At 53.5% G+C, this 22179-nt stretch overlaps 1 protein-coding gene across 2 annotated transcripts in view; it reads right to left on the reverse strand.

Annotated features, from left to right (window-relative positions):
• The window catches only part of Nhsl3 (NHS like 3), a 28758-nt gene extending 10399 nt beyond the window's left edge, over window positions 1-18359 (reverse strand). Inside the window, exon 1 of one of the 2 annotated variants that reach the window (NM_001415956.1) lies at window positions 17998-18359. In NM_001415956.1, coding sequence (NP_001402885.1) covers window positions 17998-18223 — 226 coding nt within the window. In that variant the 5' untranslated portion in view covers window positions 18224-18359. Of the gene's footprint in view, window positions 1-8572; window positions 8791-17997 lie in introns of those variants that run through there. The other variant, NM_001415958.1, reaches the window with a different exon arrangement.
• Window positions 18360-22179: the final 3820 nt, after the last annotated feature.

The following is a 22179-nucleotide window of genomic DNA, read 5'->3' on the forward strand; positions in this document are numbered from 1 at the left end:
GGGGCAGGATACACAGCACTGAAGTAGCAGGGTCTCCACAGCGCTCTGGAGAGGCAGGCACTTCTGATTGTTTTCTTTTTAAACAAATAAAGTAGGCCTGGCTGACCTGATCTATATTAGCTGAGGCTGGCATCAAACTTGTGGCAATCCCTCTGCATCAGACTCTCAATTGCTAGGATTAACAGGTATGTGCCAGCACGCGTAGTAGAAACAGACACTTTCTCCCGCTTTTCCTTCTTTTGGTTTTGTTTGGTTTTTTCAAGGCAGGGTTTCTCTGTGTAGCCCTAGCTATCCTGGAACTCCCTCTGTAGACCAGGCTGGCCTCAAACTCACAGATTCACCTGACTCTGCCTCTTGAATGCTGGGATTAACGATTTACGCCACCAGCCTACTGTTTTCTTTTTTTAAATACAGGGTCTTTGTAGCCCAGACTGACCTCAAACATGCTAGCTGGCCAAGGATGACTTCGAATTTATTTTGTAGTTATTACATTACTTTGCGTGTGTGTATAGGTGGGTGGGTGCACACACCACAGCACGAATGTAGAATTGGTTCTCTCCTTTCACCGTGTGGACCCCAGGGACCCTACACAGGTAGTTCTGTGACTGCAGCACTCTGCCCACTAAACGACCTGACCGTGAACTTCTGTCACCTCCCAAACCCTGGGATTACAGACCAGTACCTTAACCCCCAATTTCTGTGCTGCTGGAGAGCAGACCCAGAGATCCCTGCATGCTAGGTAAGCACTAGGTGACCTACCTGCCCAGGGTAGTGAGCTCCACCCACTGCCCAGAGTATGCACTTTCACCCCATTTTACAGTCTGGAAGCCACTCACTCTGCGTAAGTGACAGAAGCCTTTTCAGAGAACAGTCTGAACCGATCAGTCACGTTCTACTGACTGTGTCAGCTTCAAACTTGACCTCTCCCTGCTCGGGAGTGGGGGATGGAGGGGGGACTCAATAAACTGGAGGCCTTGAAGCACAGGCTACCCCGGTCTCTAGGCAGGACCCATCAGCCTCTCCTATCTAGACACCCGTGTGGTGACTTCCGCATAGCAAGTATTGGTGAAAGGCAAAAAGCTGCTCCTTCCCTGCGGATGTCACACAGTCGTGGGAGGGAGGAACTCTCCTAGTAACTCAAGGACCCAGGAGGCTTGGGAGCTAGGAGACTTCCCAAGCTTTCGGCTGCTTCCTGACCCTTTCAGGGTGCAGAGCAGTCACCTTCCTTCAGCCTCCCCGAAGGCTGGGCTTGTGCTAAGTTGGGGGTAGGGTGAATTTAGCCCAGAGGTCCTAAACTCACCACTGGCATTCAAGGTCACGGCTGCAAAATCCCCAACTCTGTGTTTGGGAGGTGACACAAGCTCAAGGTCAGGTCAAGACTCTCACCTGATAACATCTGGTTGCCCCCAATACCTCTCCTCCTACCCAGAACCTGCTGAGCTACCCCAGGAATAGATCTCCGGACCAGTGGCTTCATTAGGGAGGGGCCCTGCAGCCCGAGTATCTGATAGGGAGGGACACCTCGGAAGCAGAGGACCACCAGAGAAAGGAGAGGGGCTTTCCAAGGCCACACTTAGAGTCCCCAGTTCGGGGCATATCTCACAGTCCAGAGGTGCTGCCTGGGCAGAGACCTTGAGGTAAAGGCCCCGCCCCACCCCCACCTGCCTGAGGGAGGGGTTTCTGCATCCAAGAGCTCCTGCTCCTGCCTGAGGGAGGAGGCCTCTGGATCTAAGAAGACTTCCTGCTCCTTGACATGGCCCACCAAGCATGGTACACTAGGAAACAGCCAGCCAAGCTCTTGAACACAGACAGGGCCCATGGCCAGGGGAAGAGGCATGTGTCCTGAGAACGTTCCTCTGTGGCCATCTCCTCCGACCGACAGACACATCCAGGCCTACACCAACCAAGCACACACGAGCCACCCCAGCCTACAGCCACCTCACCTACTGGCAGGACTGCAGGCCCACACAGGGCCTGCCAAGTGGCTGCCTGTTCAGGAAGGCAGGTGTGTGTGTCTACTACCCAGGGGCTTTCCTGAGCCTAGGGATAGGGACAAGAGCCTGTCTCCCTCCAGAGCCATGCTCACGTGTGCGCATGCGTGCGTACTCTCTTGGCAACATCCTCTATGGGGTGAGGCCTCAACCTGCCCCATTCCAGAGCAAGGGGCGGGGGTGCGCGGCGCACCCACAAGTGAACAGGCCTGACTCAGGGGAGAAGAATGAGGGGGGGAGGGCACAGCTGGCCAGGTGGCCTTGCTCGGGAGCTGGCACCCTCCGGCCAACCCTCTGCTCCCGTCTCTTCTGCCCTTGGCCAGCCGGGATTCAGGGTGTTTAGAGGCTCTTCGTCTCAGCCCCAGAGAGCTCCCTGAGACAGAGAGTCTCGAGGCAGAACGGAAGTGTCAGAAGCGGACAACAGAGGGACGGAGCATAACTAACTCAGAAGGATGTGCATGGACGTCCGCACTTTCTCCTCCACCGCCCAAGGGCAAGGGGAAGGCTGCTTTTTTTACAATGGGGCAGGAGGAGACTCAGGGGAAAGAGACTTCACTTGCTGAAGGTCACCCAACCAGGAAGTACCAGGTCCCCATTTAAATCTGGACCTCACGTAAAATGCCACAGCTCTCCCAACTCTGTTAATGAGTAAAGGGTAGCTAGAACCTCAGCCCCTCCCTGACCAAAAGAAGGTGCACCCCACCTCTGAAGATGAGAAATCTACTTCCCTTCTCCCAGTGTCCAGCCCCACCTCAGCAGGAGCAGAGTTGACAGGCCAGGCAGGTTCTAATGTAAATATTGGGGGGGGGTGACTGGGGTGAAGGGGAGGATCCCATCCCCTAGGGGGACAGGCAGTAATGCAGGGAGGAATTAGTACAATAACACAGCAAATGTCCTAAGGAGTTTCCAGGTCAGCATTTGCCCCAACAATGGCATAGTAACCCCAGGGAACACTGAATTTTTCAAGTCCTTTCCTTTGTGATTAGCCCCACTTTATGGATGCCAGAGAAGCAGCCAGCATGAATCAGTAGGGGAAAGGGATAAGAACCAGAAGAATTGAATTCCAGGCTTTGGACAAATAAACCAGGTCTGTCGAAGCCTCTGTCTGCTCTTTGGTAAAGCAAGAGTAATGTCCACCTCCCCTCAGCGTGCCTGAGGGCACTCAAGAAAGTCACTTAGCTAGCTGGTGTAGTGACCACATCTATAATCTCAACACTTGAGAGAGAGGCAGGAGGACTTCTACACATTTGACCCTGTCTCAAAGAGAGGACTGGAGAGATGGCTCCGTGCCTAAGGACACTGACTGCTCTTCCAGAGGGGTTCAAGTCCCAGCACCCACATGGAGATTCACAACCATCTGTAACTCCAGTCCCCAGAGGATCTTCTGGGGGCACAATATACATAATGGTGAACAGACCTACAAGCAGTGTCCATATCTACATATAGTCAACCACTCCTAAACATAAAATAAGTAAATTAATGATTGGAGAGAGAGAGAGAGAGAGAGAGAGAGAGAGAGAGAGAGAGAGAGAAAGAGGAGAGAGCGCTATGCTGAGGATATGGCTCACTGCTCAGAGCATCTGGCCTAGCACGCAGAAAAGGCTCTGGGTCTGACACACAACACTGTCAAGAAAGAAAGAAAGAAAGAAAGAAAGAGAGAGAGAGAGAGAGAGAGAGAGAGAGGGAGGGAGGGAGGGAGGGAGGGAGGGAGGAAGGAAGGAAGGAAGGAAGGAAAAACGAAAATAGCTCAATGGTTAAGAGCACCAACTGCTCTTCCACAGGTTCAATTCCCAGCAACCACATGGTGGCTCACAACCATCTGTAATGGGAGCTGATGCCCTTCTGGTGTGTCTGAAGAGAGTGGTAGTGCACTCATACAGTAAGTAAATAAATAAATCCAAAAAAAAAAAAAAAAAGAGAGAGAGAGAGAGAAACAAATAGTTGATTGGCTGGGTTGGAGATTTGCTCAGTTGGTAGAATGCTTGCAGAAAGCCCTGGGTTTGATCCCCAGCACCCCATAAAAGCAGGCACAGTGGTCTCTGTCTGTAATTCCTGAAGGACTTGAGGCCAGTCTATACTGTGTAAGACCCTGTCCAAAAAGAGAAAGAGAAAAGGAAAAGCTACATAATGAATGCAGCATAAGCACACAGAACTGGATCAAAGCTGGCCCTGCCCTGTCACAATGCAGCCTTCCACTCACAACACAGCAGCAACAAGTACTGCTGACGACCAGCTGAGGAGATCCCCACTCCCTAAGGCACACAGCTCAAGGGTCAGTGACTTTCTCGAGGTCACGTGGCCAGTAAAGATAGAGGAAAGTCACGCTCTGAGCCAGCTCTGACCAGCTGCAAAACCATGTTCTTCCTTTGCATGCAACCGGCTGCTCGTTGCCCCTGTCCACTTCCTGCCCCTGCCCACTTCCGGAGCTCTCCTCCAATCTCAAGTGGAGTTAATGGCCATTAAGATAAAGCCTGATAAAGCACACTTAACATCAGCTCTGTATCCCTCTTCAGTGACCTCGCCCTATCTGGCCCAGGAACAAGCCGAGTCCAACCCTGGCTGCGCTCCCGCAGGCCCTCAACTACCATTTAATCACCATCTCGAGGCCTCAGTTTCCCTAAGTGTAGTGTGGGAAAGATAATCTCTAAGAAGCCTGCATCATGTGTCTCTCTCTCACACACACACACACACACACACACACACACGCGCGCGCGCGCGCGCGCGCGCGCGCGCGCGCTCACACACACACCCGTTTAGGATCCTTCATGGGATAGAAAGGTGGTTAGGAGTATAGTTCACTCTTCCAGAGGATCCAGGTTCATTCCCCGGCACCCACATGACAGCTTCAGAGAATTCAACATGCTCACATATACATACATGCAGGAAAACACCAGTACAGAGAAAATAAAAAAGAAAGTATAAAAAAAGAAAAGAGAAGACTCAGATTATCACGGACACCTCAGATCTATGACAGCTGGATAAGGCCCTTATCTAGAAAGTCCACACACAATCAGATATCACACAGTTGGTCACAAGTCTCCCCCAAAAGAAGAGGGGGCAAAGAGGGAGTGGGGGCCCTCAGACCTCCTTCTAGTCTTGGAACTTGGAAGACCTCAGGCCTCCAGCTTTAGATTCAAGGAGAGGACACGAGGAAGGGATCCCGGGCAGTCTGACCCCTCAGCCCCTTCCCTCGGTTTCTCCACCTACAAGAGGGGAACGGAACTCCAACAGGCCTGGTGCCTGACAGGACAGTGTGAGGGAATGGAAGAGAAGGTAGATGGCTCTCTGGAACTCTTAGTTTGCCGTGTTCATTCCCCAGGACCATGCACCCGACCGGCCTGGGAGGACATGCTGGGCTGGACGCTGAAACAGCAGGATGCGATGTCTTGAGCCCAGGGGACGCTCTGCCTTCCTCACTCAGACATTTGAGGAACACAGGACACCATCTTCCCTTTGTCGGTGCTTCCCTTTCTGTCTATTCATGCTCTAAGCCCTGGGGCCTCAATAATTCCTGCCCCTCTCCCATGCTGCTTCCTACTCTTGTGCTCACCATAGGGCCCAGGCTTCAGGGTTATCTCAGACCTGTGGACCACAGTTAGGACATGAAGCCCATCCACCCATGAGCTGGTTAGGGGAACCGGCTTGGGCACAAGGCACAATTTAGCCATCTTCTCTGTAGCACTGGGCGAGTGACCTCTCTTTGCTAAGCTCTCCCTACCCATGTGCAAAACAGAGACAACGGCTTAGTTCTAGTTACCGGCTACAAGAGAAGAGAGTTAATGAAGGGGGTGTGCACTGGGCCTGATTCTCACTACACTAACCACTGAGACAAGCCCACACCCAAGCAGGCCTCCCTAGCCACTGCTCCCGACATCCCAATAATCCCAGGCCTTTGTCAATTCTGCTGCTTCCTCCCTCCACTCCCCACCCTGCCGAAGCCCTCACCCCATCACCTCTCCCCTGGATTACTGCAATAGGCTCTGAGCTTCCACTCTCACCAACCCCACCCCCACCCCCACCCTAACCTGCCCTACCTGCACCTGCCTAGGCCCTGGAGCCATCTTCCTAACCCACCAGTTTTGTGGGCTCCGCCCTCTTCTCAAACACCTTCACTGGCTCCCAGTGACCTGGATACTTCAGTCTCTCTGGCTGTCTTATACTTCCTCAGCCCCACAGACTAAGAAAGTGAGCAGGCTTTCCAACCCCAGGCCTAGAACTCCAGAATAAAGGGACTGAGACTTGGAGGGATCTGGTGGCCCATGCCTTTAATCCCAACACTTGGGAGGCAGAAGCAGGTGGATCTCTGTGAGTTCAAGGCCAGCCTGATCTACCGAGTGAGTTCCACAGACAGTCAAAACTATAGTGGGACCCTGTCTCAAATAAATGAGTAAACAAACTACTTCTCCCTAACCTCCATGCCCAGTCCCAATTCTATGCCACCCCACATTTCACAGTTGCAAAAAAGCTGTGCCCTCTAGCCTGCCAACACTCCAGGGCTGCTCCTGCAGCTCGTCCAAAGACCGACCCCAGGACAACAGGTTTGATGTACAGCCTGGGACAGTTCCCAGCCCTGGCCTTGTGTTGCCTTGACAATGTCCGGGGCCTCTTAGCAACACCTTAGAGCCTGAGTGGCCCTGCAGCTATAGCACTGGTCAGAAGAGTCCCTGAGAGCCTCAGAGTGAAGCCCAATGTCAGAGCCAGGCCTGGGGGCTCCCAGTGCTTGGGAGTTAGGTGAGAGGCTGCAGCCTCAGCGAAGTGAGACCTCTGGCTCAAACTCTCTCTCCTCTCCTCAGCCCTCAGACTGACTGTCGTGCCCAGCTGTAAACGCCGCCTTCTTACCCTCGCCTTCAGTGGTAAATTTGCACCCACACTTGGTTCTCAGGAAACAAACCCATGAAATGAACCATCAGGGAGCAAATGGAGAACCCTTCTCTGGCCTAGCCCTGCTGACTTTGAGATCGAAGGAGATAGAACCATAGTCGGAACTGCACAGCTGACAGGCGGGGAGACTACAGGAATTTCTCATCCACCCACCCACCTTCTGAGGAATCATCGTCAAGAGTCCACCTGAGCAGGATTAACCCCTCCTACTGTCTGATCACCATCACGACAACCCAAAACCATCCAATGCAAACGACCTTGAACAAGGCCCTTCTCTCTAGACCCCAATCTCTTCATCCTCCAAATGGCGAGTCAAAACTCTAAGGGTCCCAGGTCAACTGCACTGAGGCTTCCTCCTTTCAGACAGGCCCAATGTAGGAGCCATGGAGGCCCAGGAAACAAAACAAAACAAAATCCCGACCAAGGTCACCAGTGCCTCTGGCAGTGCCACTCTGAGAACAGACCCCCTCTTCTCCCTACCCAGGCTTCCCATCACCCCTATGTGGGGAGCTGATAGAAGAATGAGATCATCAGGATCCACGCTGTTCTCTCTAAATGTGGGCCATCCTGAGAAGAGAGGGAGATTTTCCCACAAGGGCCCCCCATCATCCCACTTCCTCCTTGATACTCTCCTTCCCCCAGACCTGCAGGTACCATACTTATTAGACCTGCCTCGGTTGAAGCCCCACCCCCACCCCGTTTTGGAGGGGTGCAGTTTTAAATCCACCTTGCCCCTCCCCGGTCTGCATTTAGAGGGTGAGAAAACCAGGCACTCCCTCCAGAACCCCTTGGGACTCTTCTGGGATATCCAGAACTGTCGCACTGACAAGGGAAGACCAGGAATGCCATCTCAGCCTGGGGATTGGAGGCCTTCCTCATTCCCTAGCCCCCACCCTTGGAGACTGGAATGTGACCCGCGGAGGGATCCCGCAGCACGCCGGGAAGGACTGCAACAGCGTTCCAGCCCGATGGCTGCATTGAATGGGGGAAAATGGGGCGGCGACCTCGGAAACTGCGGGGGTCTAGGGGGACCGAGAGAAGGTGCAGTGGCGTGGTGGGGGTGGGTTCGGGGAACCAGTTGGACTCCCGCTCGCGCACGGAGGAGGTCCCTAGCCTTCAACCCTGGTTTCCTGCTTCTTCCTCCTACCTTTGTTGTCCCTCTCTCCTGCAAACTTTCAGACTGTTGGGGGTAAAGGTTTGGAGTACAAGTGTGTGTGTTGTGTATGCATGTCCATGTGTATTGTACACAGCGCCTTAGAATCTACCTATGACCCTGTGTGTACAGCTGAGTGCCTAAGACACTGGACAACTGTACCTACATGACTCATATGTGTGCCTGTGTGTCAACCTAAGCGTGGGTGTAGCTCATGTGGCCATGTAAACCGTATGCACAGGTATATGTACCTGTGCCTCAGGATCTGTGTCGGGGTGCCAGTGTGTGGGTGTGACTGTGTATGCGGTTTTGGTCTCTGCACCGACATACATGAGAACGGGTGTTGTGTGCAAGATGTGAAAATGTACGCGTGCCCGCCCGCGGGTATGAGTGGGTATGTGTGTGTCCGTGCGCATGTGAGGGGTGGGATCTGAGCGGATTCCCGGCCCCCCGACTCTCACGCCCACCAGGCCCCGGGAGGGGACAGCGCAGCACCGCCGGCGACTGCAGGGACCCTCCTCCCCGCCTGCCCCGCCCCCACCCCTACCTGCGGGCCGCTTCGCCGATCGCCCGAAGCGCCAGAAGCTGCGGGTCCGGGGACCGCTGGGGGCCTTCCTCTTGTGGTGTGAGTTGCCCATGGTGAGCACGGGAGCCGGCACAAGCACCCAAGCGCGGCCCAGCCAGCCCGGCCGCCGGGCCCGCAGCCCCGGGAGGGAGGCAGCGAGACGCGCGGGCGGCCACCGCGGGCGCCCCCAGCCCCAGTCCGGCCACGCCCCCTAGCACTGCGGCCAATGGTCATGCCGGGGGTGGGGCCAGAGGAGGGGCGGGGCCTGGCGCGCGGCCTGCCCGCTCCACCCCTCCAAGGGACCAGAGAGACCTGCTGAGCCGCCCCGCCCTGAGCGCTCTGGGAAGGGCTCGGATGGTCCAGGTTGGGTAGGCGGGTGGGGGGAATCTCCCAGCCCAGCTGCCTGCATCTCAAGGACTGCAGTGGAATTGGGAGACTAGGGGCGGGCCTCCAAACAGGCAGGACCCTGCTGCTGCCCGGCCAACCGGCCACCACCCCGTGAGTGTCACGTGTTTGTGTATTTTTCTTGACTGTTAATTTGCACATGTATGGAACTAACTGTATCTCTGTACTTGGGGAGCTGAAAATAATAGTAGCATCTTTTTACTAAGTTCCTAATGTGTACGACACACTGCGCTCCCTGCTTTTATGCGGTGTTTCAACTTCATCCACAAAATAATTCCACAAGGTAGGTACTTCTGTCATATCCATTTTTACCAATGGGGAAACTAGAGTAACTGACCCATATTCAAGGAGCATTAATTTACAGAGCTAGGCGTCACATCTAGGCTCACCTGTACCCACATTTTTCCTTGCCTTTCTCTATCTGTCTCCGCATGACCTTGAAGGATGAGTGCCTGGACGTCCATGTGGAACTGTGGGCATTAATACACCTATGCATTTGTATAGGTGGACGTGATGTGTATGCTCCATCCTGAACATCTGGATGGCCTCTGACTAGTATAATCCTGTGTGATGAACATGTGCCCGTATTCAGTCTGTTTTCCACATCCCAATATGTACTTTCCAGTAATTGCTTAGCATTGTGACTGTCAGTCACAATGTCACTCAGGATCAGTGATTTGTTCTTATTTAAGTTTGTAACCATGTGTGTGTGTGTGTGTGTGTGTGTGTGTGTACATATATATGCATGTTTATCAAGAAGACTATGCTTTTGTGTTTGAGTCTGACTACAATTGTTTGCTGTTTGTGTGCGAGTGTACATACGTGCTAACATCCGAAGCCACCCATGTATCACACTGTAGAGCAGTGTGCCCTTCATGCAAGTCTCTCGTTAAGCCCTAGCACTTCTCAAAGTCTTCTGAGCTGCCCAAGGGCCCTCACCTCTTTGTCCATGAGCACAGCACGGCCCTACAAACCCACTGCCTTGCAGCTTCGACAGCAATTCTCCATCAGCATCACTTTGCCTGGCCTCTCAGACTGGGCTAGGAGTCCAGAACCCTTGGTTCTGGTTTCTAGTATTGTGGCAGCTACCAGCTGAGCAAGTTTCTCTATGACACCATCCTGCTAGAGTGCCCAGTAATTCCAGGACACTCAACCCTCCCTGAAGCCGTTCTCTTACTAAGAACCTGAGGCTAACAATGGTGCTGTCCCTGAAGAGCTGATGTGACATGCTCTGTGTACCAAGCAGTATGCACCAATCTGCAAAGGGAATAGAATCCTGAATCAGAGCTAGGTGAGCTGGCTGGCTGGCAGGCAAAGGCACTAGCTGACACACTTTACCAACTGAGACCTAGTCCCACTAGGTGACCTCTGACCTCCCCACACACACTGTTGACTCCTGTCTTCGCCTGGAAGATCTCTTTCCTCTCCAACGCTTTGCTTGACCCTCTGCTCCTCCATGGACCCTTCTCTCTGGCTCAGCTCTCTACACTTTCACAGGCCTTAATGCTGCCCTGTGAGTTGCTGGTCGCACCTCAGGACTGCCCAGTGCCCTATCCTAGCACTCGTCTTAAGACGTCAAATTATTTGGGTATCTGCCTGACGAACCACAAAAATATCCACAAGGGTAGGAACTGTGTGTATCACCCTGGACGACCGAGGCTCAGACGTGCCCTGTGTGCTGCTGAGTCAGGTGGAGCTGGAGAAGGTGAGACCTGTGTGGAAGCAATAACAACTCTTGTGTCTGTCTGGTAGTGGGAGTGGTGGCACTGGTCCGGGTGGTGGTGATGGCACTGGTCCGAGTGATGGTAATGGCACATGCATGTAGGTGCTTTCTGTTTTGAAGACTGCACCTACTACAGCATCCTGGAGAAGAGATTTGGTCCCTGGATGCCAAATACAGGAGAAGTGGGGTGATCTGGGAGTAAGAGGGACTAGTATGGTGGGCCAAGCCGCCAGGAACCGCATGGTTATCAACCTTGGGTACCTCGGGACACCGTCCCTGCTTACGGAATGGTGGTGACGTTTCCACTTAGCTAGAGACTTGCAGGAGAGACCATCCTAACCAGGCAGAAGGCTTGGCCCGAGTTATCTATCTCCTTCCACTCCCAGGAACCTAGTAGGTATCACAGACTTTACCACAAGATTCAGGTTCAGTGCCGGTGCAGGCAGAGCTGTTCCAGTGGCAGTCATGCAGCCAGCTGTGAACAGAGCAATGAGCCCTTTGCTGGGCAGCCCTGAGAACAGTGCGGCAGGAGGAGTGGGCTCTAATAGGAGGCAAGGTGGAAGATTTCATTCCTCCAGCCCAAGGCAGCTGCCTTCACCTCCTTCCTTCCCGAATTCAGCCAAGCAGCTGGCGGTGGCCTTGGGGACTGTGGACCCACTCTCCCCCCACCCCGCCATGCTCCTTGTGGGCCAAGCCACTATACAATGCTTCCTCTCATTCCAGTCCTTCAGCATGTGACAGGCCAGGAGCAGCTGAGAGGGCCTTGAGTATTCGGGGAGAGGGGATTTCCAGGGGTGTGGAAGGGTGTCCTGCTCTGCTCCCTGATGACAAGAGCACTGTCGTGGGGGGTGGAGGAGCCTGGGGGGTCTTGGCGGATGTGTATGAGCTAGTCACAGCTCAGGCTACCCCAGTTGTGGCTAGTGCTGCTTCAGGGATTCAGGAGATAGCCAGCCACAGACGGCAGGCTCTTCCAGGCCTGAGAGAGGTTCCAGCAGAAGGCAGGATCCATGCATGAGGCAAGAGACCTGGAACAAGGCCTAAAGGTGTCTTGAGAGAGGGAAGGGGAGGTTCCCTTAGCTCCTCCTGGCTTCCTTCCTGCTCTTCCCACCCCGATAGAGGCACCTCTCTGGGAAGGGCTTTTCTGTTTGAAGTCTGAACAAAGGAGTAGGGGAAGCTAAAGTCAGCCTGGCCCAGCGAGGGTGGGCTCCAGTCCCACAGAAGGATCTAGCCAGCTCAGGTCAGCTTCCCCAAGGAGCAGGACCCTGAGCAAATCACCCCTTCTCCGGGTCTGTCTGTAAGTACCGTGGATGTGTTCCCTATGGTATCCGTTTTGACTATCTAGGATTAAAGCTGTCCATGCTGGATCAACTGTGACCCAAAGTCATGTGGTGCCAGGCCCTGCGCTGGGCAGCATCAAGGGAAGAACCATTTAACCCAGCCCCTGGCCTCAGGATAGTAGAGTGATACAGACTGACCCCACATAATCCCAGACAGACAGACCCAAACCCAGCTAATGCCCACCTGCCCAGTGCCACAAGTTCCCTGACTCCAGTTTCCTCGCACCCCTCAATTCTTTTGCACATGGCCCCCCAAGGAAGCTGTCCTCGACCTCCCCCAAGCATCTCTGTTGCGCCTTTTCTTCCTTTTGGTTTAGCTTTTTCAAACAATGTCTTAGGTAGGCCGGGCTGGCCCCCAACTTGCCGTGTAGTGAAGATGACTTTAAACTGATCCCCCTGCCTCTACCAACCAAGGGCCAGGATTGCAGTCCTGTGCCACCAGGCCTCACTCTGGCCTGGATTCCCGATTTCCCAGCTTGCGCGCTCCGATTCTGAGGTTGGAGACTGAGACTTCTCTCTTCGCCCCCACTCAGTGCCTGGCATGCAGCAGGTACTTAGCATTTCAGATATTCGTTAAGTCTTCCTTTTCTGTCTAAACCCAAGGCAGGCAGTACCCAGGATGGACAGAAGGACCACTTGCCTCCTCTGTGAAAAACCACTCTACTGTAGCGGAGAGAACGCTGCGTCCGTTACATGGCCCGGGCCCCAAGCTAAATATCTGGGTCGAGCCGCCTACCCAAAGGAAAGAGGGTCACAAAAACAAATTCTCCCAAGCTTAAATCTCTTAGGCAGAGTGTTTTAAAGTCTAGGCGTCCCAAAGATAAGGACGGTGGGGCCTTACGGAATGAATAGGAGCTCACTGGGTAGAAAAGTACAGGCAAGCACATCCTAAACAGAGGAAATGCGCATCAAACGACAGCTTGTGAACAGTCGTGAAACGCTACTGAAAAGCCAGCAGACCCAGCGTCAAGCAAAATGCGCCCGAAGCCTGTGTTTTAGAATGATTTAGACTAATTGGTTGCCGAGCATGAGGGTGTGTACCTTTAATTCCAGCACTTGAAAGCCCAACCTGGTTGGGGATTTAGCTCAGTGGTAGAGCGCTTGCCTAGCAAGCGAAAGGCCCTGGGTTCAGTCCCCAGCTCCAGGGAAAAAAAGGCCAACCTGTTCTACGTGGCAAGTTCCAGGCCAAATAGGGGGCCAGGGAGGACCCATTGAGATTGTCTCAAAAAGGGGAGGAGGGCTGGAAAGATGACTGGGTGGTACTTGTTGCTCTCGCCGAGGTTCATTTCCTAGCACGCACATGGTGGCTCACAAACATCCGTCACCCCAGTCCCAGGGGATCTGACACCCTGTCACCCTCTTCTGACCTCCATGGGCACCAGGCACACCCACATCATACATATGCTGGCAAAATAGTCATACACATAAAGTAAATTGAAAAAGTATTTTTTTTTTAAATTTTGGTTTGTTTTCTGTTTTTCCAGACAGGGTTTCTCTATGTAGCTCTGGCTGTCCAGGAACTCACTCTAGACAGGAGGCTGGTCTCAAACTCAGAGATCCATCTGCCTCTGTCTCCCAAGTAGAGGAATTAAAGGCACCACCACTGCCCATCTAAAAAAAAATTAAGGATGTAAGATAGACCCCTCCAGGGGAGTGAAGGGTCTACTTTAAAAATAAACAAACAGGGCTGGTGAGATGGCTCAGTGGTTAAGAGCACTGACTGCTCTCCCAGAGGTCCTGAGTTCAGTTCCCAGCAACCAGATGGTGCCTCAAAACCATCTGTAATGGGGTCCGATGCCCTCTTCTGCTGTGTCTGAAGAGAGTGACAGTGTATTCACATATGTAAAATAAATAAGTCTTTAAAAAAAATAAATAAAAAGCAAACAAAACCCACCCTAGACTCTACAAACCCACACCAAGGACAGCCCTCTGGAAGTGGGAAGGAGTTCTTAAATTCTCAGTGTCAAAGCCTATCACAAGGACCGCACGGCTCTCCCACAAAGCTGGCCCTTTTGAAAGCTCTTTCGCAGACTCTCCAGGTGGAAATTCATCTGCAGAAACATTTACTTTAGAAAGTGTGACCTCTGAAGATGGTCGCTACCGACAACCCTTCCACAGACAACGCATCCCGGGCTGGCCTAACCTCCCTAGGTAGTTGAAATGACCTTGAACTCCTAACACCTCAGGCCGCTACCCCCCAAGTTCTAGGCTTATATGTATGTGCTACCACACCCAGTTCTTTCTATGCCAGGGACAAGGGACAGAGATCAGAGCCAGGGCTTCATGCATGCTGGGTAAATACATCCCTAGCCTCACGCTTCCTGTCTTAGCCTCAGTAACCCCCATCACTCTGAGCAATGGTTGACTGCGGACCAAGGCCAACCGACCTTGAGCATCTGTTTTTCATCCTGAGGACTTTTCCCTGTCCCTCCAAACACAGGGGAAAGCCTAGTCTATCTGACTCAGGTCAACTGTCCTGTGAATTCTCTTCTTCCACAAACTGCCCACTACCTCCAGGAAGTCTTCCCTGGTTGGTCACTGGACGGTCCTGGCACTGGTCCCAGAAACACTTCGTTCCTACACACTCATCCAGGCGATCTTTCCGGAAACTAGGGACACCTGTTTGCTTTTGCTTTTGCAACTTCCTCTTATGTCTGCCTCCTCCTGGGAGACAAGGTGAGACTCCGCCTTCTTTGACTCCACATCAGAATCAGCATGCGTGTGTCTGAGGTATGACTAAAACATGGATTAAAATGAACTGAACTAACCAGTGGAAAGGGAAGCCCTGGGTCCTGCCAAGACTGAACCCCCAGTGAATGTAATTGTTGGGGGGAGGGCGGCAATGGGGGGAGGACGGGGAGGGGTTAGGGGGATGTTGGTCCGGAAACCAACCGGGAAGGGGAATAACAATCGAAATGTAAATAAGAAATACTCAAGTTAATAAAGATGAAAAAAAGAAAAGAAAAAATGAACTGAACTAATTCCCAGGCCCTGGGCACCACACATCGGAAGCCTGCCACCACCGGGCCGAGCTCCTGAGTTCATGAAGGGTTTGCATGTCTGATATCTGATTGGATTCTTGAACACCCTGGTTTGACAGATAAGGAAGGGCAGGCATGGAAGGGTGAATGGGCAGCCTGTGTCCTGTAGCTTGAGAGGGACAGAGGAATTGTCCCCATGAGCCATACTCCTGCCAGACTGGAGCCCACTCTTGGCAGACTTGACTAAGCTTATATGCCCAATCTAGCAACCCCAGGCATCCCATGTCGACTTCTCCTTCCTGTAAGTTTTATATCATCCCTCATGAGAACCTTGGGAAAAGGTCCCAGGTCATCACAGCTGTGTCCCCTCTCTTTCCTATGAGGCCATGACAGAAGCTGTGAGCTCACGGTGAAGTTGCTTCAACGGTGTCATGGGTCTTTGTAGCGATACCAGAATTAAAGTCATTTTCCTGCCCCTCGATACTCTGCCCAGGCTATCCCGTTTCCGCAATTCTCTCCAGGCTGCCTCTCTGTAGAGTGGGCTGCGTGAGACCTTCGAGCCTCCCCTCTGTGTCTTCTGAAGAATCATGTTGGTTTCTGAAGCATCTGACTGTGAATATCAATCTGAGTTTTTGTCAAATCAGTCATTCGCCGTCACTAAGCCTCAGGGTTTTTGCCCCATGGGATACCCCCACCCCCACCCCCATTGAGAAGAGGTGTTGATATGTAGTCTAGGCTGGCCTCAAATGTATTCTCCTACCTCAGCAACTCCAATGCTGGCGGTGTGCTGCCACTACGTCCAGCTCTGCAAATGGGATCGAGTGAGGAAATGAATGTAAGTCTCCTGACACATTCAGAGTAATCCATCAATGTCAGGTTTCCTCCTTTCTGCTAAGGCTATGAGGGGAAGAAGAGTGTGGGAAGGGAGGTGGGGCACAGGAGATTGCAGCTCAAAATCACATTGTAAGCACCATCTCCCGGTTTACAGAAGAGCAGTAAGGGGAGCTGAGACCTGTGTCTCTCGATCTCTGGTTCTGAGACTGTGGCGGACCCATTGAGCTTCCCACAAAGGCCTCTCAGTCCTTCCAGAAAAGCTCCTAGTAGATCCCTCCTTCCCCAGTCTCCGTTCTGATGGTCATCTGCCCTGAAAGAGTTAAGCCTCCAGCCTCCCCTTCCTGGCCAGTGGAGATTAGAAAGATCGGATTTATTTCTCTTAATAAACAGAAAAGAAGCTGGCCCAGGCAGGTGACAGGGAAACAATCTGAACAATTGGAGGCTGGAGCAAAAGGGAGCAGGCTGCCCTCAGAAGTACCTGCGGCCACCTGCAGCCTCGGAAAGACAACCGCTCAGGGCAGAGGGTGTCACCCAGGCACGTGGACTCTGTGAGGCCAGCCTATTGCCCAGAAATCCCAGTGCTACTCAATACCAAACACAAGACAGGAGGCTAGGCCGCTGACCTGCCAACCCTAGGAGGCTCAAGTACTAACTTACCCCTATAGCCCTCTGCCTCCAGGCTGGTCACCTGAAAAAGAGAGTCACCTCCCTAAGATAGCCCACTCAACCACTATCCTGCCTGACCATCTGACCACAACCCGTATTGCTGCCTTTCTGACACAAGCTCTCTGTGTCAGAGGGGTATAACTTCACCCTGAATTCTAGTGGGGAGCCCTGGGACACATTCCCCTCCAGTTAGGGGCTGGAGAACACTTGGAAACACCACCCCAAGCAAACCTTCCCTCAGGGCTTGGCCCATCCATCTCAATCTAAGCGCCCAAATTTCTATTTGTGGCTGGGCTGCAAGGGAGCGGGGCCCTTTTCCAAAAGGAAGATGGGCCGGATGCAATCATACAAGAGGCTTTACACCCTCTTCCTGACCCCTAACGTTCTTTCTAACTTGCCAGAGGTAGTTAAAGGACACCGAAGGGAAACACAGCTAGATTGGAATGGGCCCCGATCCAGGCCACTTCCTCACCTTCAACACTTTAACTTGGCGGTATAGGAAAGATAAACTTCAGCAGCGGCTGGCCTCTCTACCCTCTAGCAGAGACTAAAGGTCTCCCTACCAAACCGAAGGTAGAAGCAGGAGATGAGGGGAAAGCCGGACAAGTGGCCAAAAGTACAGTGACCTTAACAGGGATAGAAGACTCCCTGTTCCTTCCCGTTTCTGTTTCTCGGGCCTCCCATCCCTTAGGTTCCAGGGAGAGCCATGGGCTCAAAACTTCCAAAGACTCGGAAAGGGCTGCTGGAGTTCACCTGGAGAGCCCATTTCACTTGCGCCTCAGTTTCCCCACTTTCAACACAAGCAGGTTCCTACGGGGACTAGGGAGAGTACTGAGAGAGGAGGAGCGGCCTCTGGTTCAGGATGGTGATCTCACCACTCAGGAGGTGGATGCTTGTGGTTTGGCCCAGGTAAGGGGGGTGTGGGGTGTGGAGATGGGAAAAGCTAACACTGCTAACAACCTAAGGCAAAGGACTCCGCGCTGAGTACTTTGTGGAGCTGGTAACCAGGATCTACCTGGAGGGCAAAAAAAAAAAAAAACCTCCTTTTTGAGTAGGCTGACCTTAAAGACCCAAAGAGACTGCCATTCCAAGACCCAAGGCCACCTGCCTCTCCCATTGGCCCCTGGCCAGTGTCAAATCTCCGACCCCCTGACTCAGCAGAGGGCAGAACCTGGGAGAGGGGAAGTGTCTTTCCACCAGGAGGGCCAGCCAGCCAGCACTTCCTGCTTAAACCGGGGGACCCCTGCCCCAGACAGGGGTCTCTGCCCCTCAAAGTTGGATAGACTGTGTCCCTGGAGCGGCGCAGGTCTTATCTTATGGTACCTTGGGCTCTTCACTTCATCCAAAACCACTGCCTAAGGGACAAGCCGTCCACATACAGCCGACCCCCACCCACCCACCCCAGAGGACCCACCCTGCCACACCCTTGGCGCGCTCAACCCAGGTGCCAGGCCACCTCACCTCGGCTTTTGCCCTTGGACCGCTTGGCCTTGTCCTCCGCTTTCTTGGCCCGCGGGGCGGCGGACTCGGCGCCCTCGGCCCCAGCCGCCTTCTTCTTGCGCCGTTTGCCCCGCAGCCAGCTGAAGGCGCGGCGGAGGCCGGAGCGGGACTTCTTCCTGCGCGGGGGGCCGCCGGGGCTCCCAGGCTCGTCGGCCGCAGGTGCGGCGGGGGGCGCGCGGGCCGCCATGGCGCGGGGCTGGGGACGCGCGGTGCCAGCGGCGGGGGTCAGGCCCCCTGCAGCGCGGCGCCCATGCGCGGGGGCGGCCGCCGCTGGAGACGCGCCCGGAGAAAAAAGTTTGGGCGGCGGAGGCCGAGGGAGAGCTGCGGGGGCGGGGGCAGCTCGGGCGGGGCCGCGGGGCGGGCGGGGCGCGAGCGGCGGGAGCGGCCGTCGGGGGCAGGGGGGGAGCGGTAGCAGCGCAGCGGCAAACCGCCCCTCCCCACCGGCCGTGCCCCGAGGGCGAGGTCCGGCTGCAGAGAAGGGGTTCCTCGTCCCCACTCCCCAAATTTCCAGGATCTGTCTCTCTGAAGAAGTTTGGGATCCGTAAGGCAGGAAAGGGCGCAGCGAGGTCCTGGGCTTGAACCATCCGGTGTCTCCTGCGGTTGGGAAAGACTTTTGCCCAGATACCTAGGACCTGTGGCAGGCATTCCCCTGGCTCAGGACCACAGCGGGGGGCCCCAGCCTCCAGCAATGCTCTGTGTTCCTGATTGTTCCTGATTCATTCTTGAGCACCTAGAGTGGGATGATCCGGCCTCAGTTTACCCTTAACAGGGCTGTGATTCCCCCAGGGCACTCATATTAAGACTCGGGCTTTCCCATGGAGATGCTCAACTAAGATAAATTAGGGTGGGACTTAAGGTAGGTGACTACTGAGTGCCTGGGGAGGCTGGTAAGAAAGCACCTTTAGAAGTCTTGAAAATGCTGTGTTCATTTCCTTGCAGGCCTCTGGTGCTTTATTATAGCTGACCAAGCCCTTTTGTATCTCTGAGTTTACAAGCTGTGAGGAAAGCAAGGTAGGGAATGTTTCCCTTTAGGACAGAAGGGAGAGTGAGGCCAGGAGGAGATCAAAGCCAGCATTCTGAAGCTCATCTCTGCCTAGAGGCTAACAAACCTCCGTGGTCCCCGGAAGAGTCTTGTGTGTCCCATGGTTAGAGTTGAGAGTTGTCTAGCATTATCAACTTGACACTTGTCACACAGCTTTCTCCTGGTCCTTGCCTGCATAAGGAAACGAACAGGAATTGATCACTCAGCCTAATCTCCCCTGGCACACAGTAGACCTCACTCTAAAGTTGTAAGGGGACCACAGTGCAGAGTGTGATCTGACCTGCTCCAGCCCCTGAAAGTCCCCAAGGCTTCCAGCTGTGGCGAACCTGGGGGCCAGGCAGGTTACCTACTGTCCACGCTGAGCCTCAGGCAAAGGGATAAAGTAAGTCTGCACTTCATGCATTCAGAACTGTGAAGGCAAATACTGTCTGTTTGTTTTCACTTATAAACAAGTCTTCTCTTAATGCCAGCCGCTCCCAGCAGGAGGAGGGGAAGGTGGATAGGAAACCAAACAGCCAGCCTTGCCCTGGCTTTTGGAAGGGGTGGTCAGGAGAGTGTTCAGTATTCCTGCCCAGTACCCACTCTTTCAGTACTGTCTTCCCAGTGGCAGAGTTTGGCTAAATAATCTAAGTCCTCTTGTTACATAGGATGGACCTATGTAAGCTGTTACCACCACCATTCCTGGCTACAAAAATTGTTGCTCTCTGGCTTGAGAGATGGCTCAGTGGTTAAGAGCACAGGATGCGGCCCCAGAGGACCCAAGTTCAATTCCCAGCACCTACATAGCACCTCACAACTGTAACTCCAGTTCCAGGGGCTCTAACACCCTTATACAGACACACCAATGTACATTTTTTTAAAAAGTTGCTAACCTGGGCTCATGGGGACTCGCAGAGACTGGGAGCCTGCATCAGACTGACCTAGGCCCTCTGAAGATATGTCACAGTTGTTTAGTTTGATCTTCTTGTGGGACTCCTAATGGTGGGAGCAGGGGCACAGCACCTCTGACTCTTTTGCCTGCTTGTGAGACACTTTTCCTCATATTGAGCTGTCCGGCCTTAGTAAGAGGGGAGGGGTCTAGTCTTACTGAAACTTGACTGCTGTGTTTTGCTGATAGCCATGAGAGGCCTGCCCTTTTCTGTATAGAAATGGAGAGTATATGGATTGGGGAGGTTGTTGAGGGGAGGGAGGGAGGGAGAGAGGAACTGAGAGGAGAGGAGGGAGGGGAAAGTGCAGCCAGGATATAAAAAAATATATGTATAATAGACGTTAAAAAAAAAAAAGGAATCCTTGACTTCCATGAGCTTGTAGCTGGGGTTATAGCACAGTGTAGAGTGCTTGCCTCTCATGTCTGAGGCCCTGGTTCACCACTGCACAAAGGGAAGAGCAAGGGAAGACTTGAGGAAAATAAAGGGGCTGGTAGGTCAGTCAGAGTGCCTGCCAGTAAGCACAGAGCCCTGTTTCCAGGCCTCAGCTTCCCAGTGCGTTATAAACCCGTGTGGTAGTGCCGTGTGTAACCCCAACGTTCAGGAGATGGAAACGAAGGGTCAGTTCAAGATCATCCAGAGCCACAGAGTGAGGGTGAGGCCCAGCCTGAACTTTACGAGAACCTGGATGGGTGGGGCAACAACACAGTGTTCTATCTAGCCCAGGACCTTTCGGAGTTCAGGGCCCTATGTGACTCCATAAATCCGGGGTAAGCTCCTCTCACACCAGAATTCCCAAGAATTAACCCACAGATTGGAGTCCCTGATTCAGAGGGAAAGGAAAGAATACGGAAAAGTCAAGATTGTATCCCCCCCAGACCCCTTATTCCAGTACACAGCCTCCCCGGTCTCAGAGCTCCCCAGTCTCAGAGCCAGCCTGCGCCCCAGCTGTAGCTGAGTGCTGCTTCTAGACTCAGGATGGCCCAGCTGATTTCCCTTACTTGACTGGCAGGACCTGGAATTGACTTCCCAGAAGTCCCTGTAATGCCAGCACAAAGTCCAACCTGGAGCCAGGCTGTCACCTGACCCAGCAGGAAGTTGCCAACCTGTCCCGGGAGGGAGGAACTAGCGATAACCAGCCCAAGGGCCCTGTAACTTTGCTCTAACACGTTTGAAAAGCTCAAGACAGTTGCTTGGACGATCTGCCTCCCACAGGCATCAGCTTTGTCACAGTCTGGGCTGGGCTTCCTCCTCAGTCAGGCTGAGGTATGACTGAGCCCTCCCTCATTTCAGTGGGATACTAGAAAGGGGGTGGGAGCTCTCTGCCTGCCCCCTCCCCTGTCGGCTTTTGGACCAATCGGAAGGGCTGCATGCAGTCTCAGTGCAGGGCAGAAAGGTCCTGCTAAATTGCCGACCCCGGGTAAACGGGGTAAACCGTGGGAAAAGAAACCCCGCAGAGTCCTTCCCACCACCAGCGTTCCTGTGTCCTCTATTCCTAGACTGCGGGCATCTAGCTGCTTTGTTAACATTTCAAACAAACTCCCTGCCGAGGTCTTCTTTGATCTTCCCTGCATCTCTTAACAGAGTCAGAGCCCCAGACTAATTCCACCCATTCAGCCTCTCCCAATCCCTTACGGCATAAGAGGTGGAGTAAACGCCCAGGGTCAGTGGTCTGGGGCCCAGTGGAGGTGTGCCCAGCTCCCAGTCGGTGCCGGCTTTCGAGAAGCTGAGGGAAAGGAAGAGGATTTAAGGGCAGAGAGAGAAGAGGAAGTCACTGCGGCTCTTCCTTTGAGGAGTGGGTGGTGGGTCCCTTTATTGTTTAGGTAGACATCTCTCCTCAACACCTGCTCTGGGTTCAAGCATCCGAAGATGGACCACAATCGCCGAGTTTATTCCCTCAGTAAAGAGTGTAATTACTGGGGCTGGGGATTTAGCTCAGTGGTAGAGCGCTTACCTAGGAAGCGCAAGGCCCTGGGTTCGGTCCCCAGCTCCGAAAAAAAAAAAAAAAAAAAAAGAGTGTAATTACTGGACTCGTCGGTGTTCTGTGTGGCACCTGTAATCCAGCTATTCTGCTTGGAAGGAGCGTGATTTAAGATGAGGTAACACTGAGAAGCCTCTCTCAAACAAAAGCTGGGTGTGGAAGGATCCAGCGCAGCCCTACCAAGGCCCTGAGTT

This window comes from Rattus norvegicus, chromosome 5 (assembly GCF_036323735.1).
Source record: "Rattus norvegicus strain BN/NHsdMcwi chromosome 5, GRCr8, whole genome shotgun sequence".
NCBI classification, from domain to species: domain Eukaryota; kingdom Metazoa; phylum Chordata; class Mammalia; order Rodentia; family Muridae; genus Rattus; species Rattus norvegicus.